Source organism: Nematolebias whitei, chromosome 13, assembly GCF_014905685.2.
Source record: "Nematolebias whitei isolate Nwh7 chromosome 13, NemWhi1, whole genome shotgun sequence".
NCBI classification, from domain to species: domain Eukaryota; kingdom Metazoa; phylum Chordata; class Actinopteri; order Cyprinodontiformes; family Rivulidae; genus Nematolebias; species Nematolebias whitei.
The window spans coordinates 3,051,577-3,060,064 of record NC_056510.1 but is presented as its reverse complement, the minus strand read 5'-3'; the positions used below and the strand labels follow the sequence as shown (position 1 = coordinate 3,060,064).

General features: G+C 38.3%; 1 protein-coding gene across 1 annotated transcript in view; it reads right to left on the bottom strand.

The window, feature by feature from the left end:
• LOC119419764 (C-type lectin domain family 17, member A-like) overlaps nt 1-2,841 on the bottom strand; it is a 4,554-nt gene extending 1,713 nt beyond the window's left edge. Inside the window, exons 1-2 of the mRNA XM_037687147.1 lie at nt 2,829-2,841; nt 478-620 (exon numbers count right to left, since the gene is read on the bottom strand). Coding sequence (XP_037543075.1) covers nt 478-620; nt 2,829-2,841 — 156 coding nt within the window. The remainder of the gene's footprint in view (nt 1-477; nt 621-2,828) is intronic.
• Between the last annotated feature and the right edge of the window lie 5,647 nt (nt 2,842-8,488).

Below are 8,488 nucleotides of genomic sequence, written 5' to 3'. Positions count from 1 at the left end.
GCTAACAGGACCACGCTGCTAACAGGACCAGGCTGCTAACAGGACCAGGCTGCTATCAGAACCACGCTACTAACATGACCAGCATGCTAACAAGACCACTCTGCTAACATGACCAGCATGCTAACAGGACCACGCTGCTAACAGGACCATGCTGCTAACAGGACCATGCTGCTAAGAGAACCATGCTGCTAACAGGACCATGCTGCTAACAGGACCATGCTGCTAAGAGAACCATGCTGCTAAGAGAACCATGCTGCTAACAGTACCACACTGCTAACAGGATCATGCTGCTAACAGGATCATGCTGCTAACAGGACCATGCTGCTAAGAGGACCAGTGCTTTAATAACACTATTTTTTTTACTTTGCTTTTATTTTTGTATATGTTTGTGTGTCTAAAACAGGTCTCTCTTGTAAATGAGTCCTCGTGACTCATTGAGACTAACCGTTTGAGAATCACTGCACAAACACTCTGCACCTGTTCGTGGTCATCGTTGACCACCACCAGATCTGCTCCTCTGGTCCTGCAGTCCTCTCGGCCCTCATCCCAGGAAGCAGTTGCCGTAGAGAAGAAGTAACAGGAACATCTGAACATCCTCCATCCTGCAGGGCATGTTTTCTCTAAAACACAGTGCACAACAAGTTTTTTAAAGTTTTTACTGTTGTTACTGCAAAAACAGCACACAAACATTATTACATGTTGGATGTTGCACACAGGCAGGGCCGGATTTAGGAGGATGGGGGCCCCTGGGCTGGAGTCAATACTGTATATGGGGGCCCTATATACATACATACATATATGTATATATGTATATATATATATGTATATATACCAAGGTTTTTACAGAGAACATCTTGAAAAATATGAAGAACAAAATACAGATTTCCATTTATTAATGACACTTCTGCATTCATCTTATTTGGAGGAACTAGAACCACAAACACTGTTGTCTGCCATTGTAAAATAATATTCCCTGACGCTCCTCCCCAATGCGTAAGATGCGTCAAAAGTGGACCAATAACAAGCAAGCATTCAAGATGGACGTTTTCCAGAACAAATTGGAACATTTTTCATCGGTGCTGTCAAAATCATCATAGTCATTGATTAAATTCTGACACTATCCATTCACAAAAACATAAAACATCCTTCGGGGCCCCTGAAATGCCGGGGCCCCGGGCTGCAGCCCCTGTAAGCCCCTGCTAAAATCCGGCCCAGGTTATGTGTTGTCATCATTGAATGTCCCCATACAATGGCAAAATTGCCTCTCTGCATTTAATCCATCCACCACCAGGTGGTGCAGTGGGCAGCTATTGAGGGTGGCTGGGGTGCAATTGGGGATAGGGTGTCCTGCTCAGAGACACCACGAGATGTGCAATGACTAGTGATCGAACCTGCGGACTTTCGGGTCCCAAGTCGGCTGTCCTGCCTCTACCCCATCTCGGCCCCCATTAACTGAATATAGCAACTCTGAATTGCACACTGGATCCTGGAAGTTAAAACCGGAATGAGACCAGCATTCCCATAGGCGGGTCTCTGTGCAAGCTTTAATTTTATTGGCTGAGTGATTAGAGCAGTTGTCCTCCAGTACAAGAGATAGGGGTTGATTCCACCAGCAGTTACATGCCGAAGTGTCCCTGAGCAAGACACTGAACCCCTGATTGCCTCTTATGTGTGTCCCTTCAGTGTATGGATGTGATCTAAAGCACTGATTAGTCTCTTTAGAATGATTTGTTTAATTAGCTTTGTAGAGATGTAGAGTGCTGTATGAATGGGTAAATGAGGGACACAGATTGTAGTGTAAAGTACTTTGAGTATATTGATAAGATAGAAAGACACTATATAACAGTTCATTTACCATTTACAGAGAGCTCCAACTCCATGTGCTGAGTCATTAGCATGTAATGTATCACCATATGCACTGTCACTGTGTGTGATGATTAGGTTGATAAGCTTTCATAAAGTAGATTAGCACAGACAAACCGATGAAAGATTAGGGACAAGTAGTGGGGTAAAGATTAAGCTCGCTGCCACATAACAGCCCCCCTCAAATGAACACTATAAACATGTATTGTTGGCATCTAAACGTCACACACGCTCCTCACCCCCACCTCTGCCTCATCTCATTAGTCAAAGCCAAAACAGATTATAGCCAAAGCCTGGGGTGTCTGATTCCCATTGTTGTGGTCGTGGTGTTTTGATGTTTTTGATCTGAAAGTAATCCCAATGTTATTTTTGTACTTTTTTTTGTGGTATTTTGTTTGTTTTGTTGACTATAAATCAGTTTGCCTTTTTTTGATATTGGTGGTAAACTTTGTTGGCAATATATATATATTTGCCATAAAATGCATTATACAATTAAAATTTTACTCATTGTCAAATTATAATATTTTGATCTAAGACATTTATGAAAAGAAAATCATTTTTAAACAAAAATCTTAAATAAAGAAAGAAATTGTTTACTCATTTAGGTAATAGAATAAGAACATTGTGATCATTTCCACTATGTGGCCATTTTATGTAAAGAAGAACAATTTTGCTCAAAAAACATTCTTGATTTTGTTTTTCCCACTTTTATTGATACCAAAACATCATCGTGTGTGGGTCGGAAAACAATGAAAAATTTAAGTCATTGTCAGCAAAACACAAAGACACACAAAAACATGGACACGGCAGTGACATCACGCTGTTTATATGTCAAACCTGGGTCAAGCATGTCCATAAAAAACAAAAGGTTATATGAACATATGGTACATCTGTAAATCCGGAAAATCCGAGCAATGATAGCTCAGGCCATTTTTGGGCTCTTCAGTCCGTACAATAAAAATTACCATGTTCAGTCATTGTCACCAGTAATTGATCCAATTCACAAATTAATGTGCTGAAACAAAACTAAAATTTCTCTTCCGGTTTATTTTTAGGTCAATTGATCTTGGGCAGTGAGCTTGAAATAAATAAAACGAGCTGATGGGGATCTTTGTGGTACATCTCTTTGGGCATTAGTATTGAGCCACGACACGAGTGATTACAGTTCTGATTAGTTTAACTGACCGGTTTATTGGAATAGACGTGTCCTATTATATACAACACTCTGGACAAAGGGAATGTGTGGACATCTGTGTGGTTCTGGAAACTCAATTGTAGTTAGTCATCAATGCCCCACTCTTGTTGTGTAACTACAGTTGTTTGTGTGTGATGAAGAATTGTGAGGAAGCAGTACTTTACTGTGATCCTTGAAGTGTCTCCACATGAGGTTATCACCTCTCCTTGACAACTATTTTTTTGCCCATATTCAGACTTATTTGTTTCATTCATCTTTATGTTATTAATAGGCTCATTTATTAGGGTATTGTTTATTTGTCATATGCAGGTTAACACAAGGTCAACTATGCAATGAAATGTTCAGGATGAGAAGAACCGTTTTGAGTTGCTAAAAAAACAAAACAAGAAATACTAAAGCATGCAATGAAAGTACAAAATAAAGTACCACAAGTGAAAAAGAAATAGAAATAAAATATATTCAAGGTCCAAAAGAAATATAGTAAACAACATAGTAGAATATAATTATGCAAGTAGGATTAATTAGTATAAATAAGTATTTCACATGTAGTAATATCGCTTAAATGCACATGATATATACTGCACATAACATATACTACACAGGTTGTGTGACAGGTTATTATTGCACAAGTAGTGAGTAACATTGAGATGAATTATGATGGTAAGGTAGTGACATACATTCATTCATTCATTCAACCTTTATTTATACAGGTTAGTCTCATTAAGCCACGAGGACTCATTTACAAGAGAGACCTGTTTTAAACAAAGAACACAGACGAGGTACAGACAACATTAAACAATCATTTAAAAAGCATATAAAATGAAAAGTAAATGGAAGAAATTATATTAAAAAGTAACAAAAAACAGGTGCATTATGAAGCAATGTAAAATACCTGATACATACATACATGATACATACATACATACATGATACGTACATACATATCAGTACATAATACAGACACAAGTTCTATTCACATGGGATTAGTTTTATCTAGGGACCACATGCTATTTGTAATAATTACTGAGATTGCCTGTGTTGTTAATCCCGTGCAAATCGGCCATGTCAGTAATTTGTAAAGTAAAAATTCCCCTGCAAATTACCTACTATATTTTGCTGAACTCCAAGGTCCATACTAATCCAATGCGATTAGGCATCTCTGTGATTTGGACAGAAATGGGTGAGATCCAATACGTATTCAGGCGGTTTTTCTTTTTGTTTACTAATCAAAATCATTTAGAAAAATATGGAACAAGTCTATTTTAAATTAATGTGCTGCTTGCTTTGGCTTTCAAATTCAATTCAATTAAATTCAAAAATACTTTATTAATCCCAGAGGGAAATTATTTGTTGTTGTAACTCATTATCCTCATTTCATTAAGAGATGTTATAGACACTGATAGCTGTAGACAGGAATGATCTCTTGTAAAGTTCCATCCCACAGTGGATCCTAAGAAACTGGCTGCAGATGCCGTCTGATCCGTCCATCCAGACTCGGCTGGCCTCTCGGTTCCCCTCGGGCTATAGGGCCGCCCAAATGCTGGGCAGAACTCATCCCAGAGCGATGGCCATTCCTTCTAGTTCCAGGATCTCAGTGATCAGGCACTCGAGCACAGCTGGCAGGTAGATGAGAATGCGTCCACAAAACATCATTTCAACTCATTTGAGATTTGGGGCTGTAGTTGAGATATTATTTGAGCTTTTGAGATGTTAATCAGCTGTTAGTTGTAGAAAACTGCCTTGTTGCCATGGTTATGCATCATAGCAAATGTCCAAAACTAAAAAAGTTTCAGTAAAAATCCTTCCAGCTGCACAGCATCTGATACCAGAGGAAACAATCATCCAAAAAATGCAATTTACATCCAGAAAAAGAGGAAATAAAGTTTCCAAAAGCAAAATCTCAAAATGAATGTAACAGAGCTGCTCCAACATGCAGCCACCTTGAGCGGCGCAATTCTAGAACAATTCTAGAAAATTTTGTAGATGTTGCTACTTCCTTCACTGCAGATGCACGCAGCTGGTGATCAGCTGATCGATCCATCCATCCATCCATCCATTCATTATATTTACCCGCTTCATCCTTTTTGGGTAGCGGTGGTAGCTGGTGCCCATGTCCAGTCTTCACTTTATGAGAGGTGGGGGAAAACCTGGACAGGTCACAAGTCCATTTCAACCGGCGGGTCAGTGGACACACGCGGCCGGTGATAGTTTGTCCATTTGAGCTTAAAGCAACTTGCAGCGTGTTAACATCATATCCGGAAGATGTCTGTAAATTTCAGCTAAATCTCAGGCTTTTGTTATCCCGTGAAAATGCACCACATAAAAAGCAGACGTTGGGGAGTAATTTATTTATTACATGTGGTCCCTAGGTAAAACTAATCCAGCTCAAATAGGGCTATACATAGATACATACATGATACAGACATGCTTACATACATACATACATACATAAATACATACATACATACATACATACATACATACATACATACATACATACATACATATGTAGATGAACAGATGCTGGGATATATTCATCATTTAACGCGGGTTCCTCATTTTTCTGGACTGAATAAAACGTGCATTGAATTTAAGGAAATGCAAACGTGAGACGTCATTTAGATTTGACCCATCAAAATGAATGCGGTCATTTATTTACAGAATCAAATTTAACATCAAACATGTACATTAATTTGGCAAATTATGAAAATAACAACAAAGCAATCAATCAGGAAAAATCATACGGCCATGATTTTTCCGTTGCTGCACCAAAGACATTTATGAAAACTGTACAACTATGATCTTTTGCCCACATGAATGTGGGTGAGCATTTTACACAGACATTTCTAAATATCTGGAAGAATTTCTACTTGATAGAAAAGTTTAAAGATGGAAAGAAGTTTAGAGGGAGTTAAGATGGTATGTGAGGGAAATTAAGTGTTCACCAGAATCGACACTCTCCGGCTTTCTTCAGCTTTTCCTTACAGTACACTTAGGTGATGAAATCGGCTCCTTTACCTGGAGATGTCTCAGGTGAGATTCCGTTTAACGCACCCTTTCAGCGTCTCAGTAGGATGCTGTTACTCGTCCGAAGTAATGGCGAGGCTCTGTTCGACACATATTCACCTCAGTGGAAAATGTTATAATCCCATGGAACTCGGGAGAGCTTTGTTGTCATGTCAGGAACTCCAACAGCACTCCATCAGAACTCAGCAGAACTTGAGTAGACTCTCACCGAACTCTACGCTCTCAGAACTCTTAGAACTCCGACAACTCTCTGAGTCTGTGTAGACTAGGAAGTACTGACATTTTAAAGACTCTTTCCCGGTTCACTTTTTGGGATTTGTTCATTGGTCAGAAACGACCAGACGGGGTGGGTTTTGTGACGTAAGAGGTTAGAGACAGCGAGAATTGTTATGAGACAGATCAGAAATGTTCTCACAGACCGAGAGGGTTTTGTTTTGGCGTGTTTCAGGAAACAGGTGCAAAACATCTCTACTTACGTCTGAGAGGATTCTAAAACATGACAGTTTTAACATAACAACTTGTTTTTCGTTTGACTGTAACCTTGTAAACGCACACACTTGCTCATTCAAAAGCAGAAATCAGAAAAATGCATAATTACTCTGTAACAGCTTTTAACATGAGTTCTAACTGCATGAGAATAAAAATCATTACTCAGTTAATAAAATTGATTAGTTCACTGCAACATCTAAAATGGTTTGAACTAAGACACTTTGATTATCAACATTTGTAAGATAGTAATGATAATAAAAAGAGAGTGTTCTTTTCACTTGAATCTTCAAGAAAGAAAGTCTCAGGATGAGTGAACCTGTATTTATGTATTCAAATACATGAAATGACAGTTCCTGTCCCACAAGGTTCTAAAGGTCAAGAGTTTTGACCTTAGACTTGGTTTCGACGTAGGCCTAGTCCACTACACATACATACATACATACATACATACATACATACATACATACATACATACATGATACAGACATACTTACATACATACATACATACATACATACATACATACATGATGCAGACATACATACATGCATACATGATACAGACATACATACATACATGTGTAGTGAACCTGATGACCTGATGATCTGACCCTTATCTGACCCTGATGACCTCAAATCTACCAGATGGACAGAGACTGTTATTTTCATTGATCTGAATAAGTCTGAGCCATCTGATGACTTTCTTTCTTGAATTAATCAAGCAGAAAAGACAATCCTCTATAATCATTACTGTTTTACAAATGTTTTGATAATCAAATTGTGTTAGTTTCACTCAATGCTTATAGGTTGAAAAGAACTACTCATTTTTATTTTACATAAACAGTAAGTAATGATTTTTATTCCTCATTCAAAGAAGAAATCACCTGAATATGCATTTCTTGATTTTCTGTCTGAAATGAGCCAAGTCGTAAGTGTGTGAAAGTTGAAGCTTCGGTCAACTAAATGTTTACTGAAGAAGAAATGTCATGTTTAACTATTTGAGAAGATAATCAGAATAGAGACTCCACGAAGTCTGCTTTTTGCAATAATCTCTCTGTCAGTTGTTAAACAAATTTCATTCTCTGACCTCGACTTTTGATAAACACCTTACGTCAAAACCACTCCTCTTTCTGGTCCATCCACGAATCAGAAAGCTCTGAAGAAAACTCGGAAGTAAACTCATTTAAAATGTGACAACTTCCCGGTTCTAAGAGAGTGCAGTTAGTTCTCAAGGAGTTCAGAAGAGAATTCATGGGGAATTCATGGAGTGCAGTCGGTTCCAAGAGATTCCAGAGAATTAGAGTTATGGAGAGTTTTGGAGTTGGAGTCTGAGAAGATCTGAAAGAGTCTGAGAGCTGCTGACAATGAAGAGTCAGAGTTGCCGAGAATCCAGAGACGTTTTGGGATTATAATTCTGTTTTGAACTAACCACGCACGACTCTCCAAGGATTTTAGCTGTTCTCAACGGAGACGCTGATATCAGTCTGAAGGGTTCTTACTGAGGTGATCTATCGTCAACAAGGTAACGGTTTCTTCTTCGACTAAAGTGTACCTGGGATAAGCTGAGATACCTGATGGGAGCGTGCAATTTCTGGTCAAACAGATTAAATTCCCTCACATATTCCTCTGTAAGATAAATCTCAATTTCCTCTTAAACTCACCTCTCTCTCATAAATCAGTACAGATATTTTTAGAAATATCTGAAGCAAAGTCCTCAAATCACCGCCGAGTGATTTGAAGTTCAATATTTGTGAAACTTGTCTGTTATTATTTTCATATTTTGCCAAATTAATGTAAATGTTTGATGTTAAACTTTGATTCTGAAAATAAATGACTCCATTCATTTGATGGGTCAAAGATAATAACGTCTCTCGTTCGCATTTCTGTTAAATTCAATACACGACATTACAGTCAG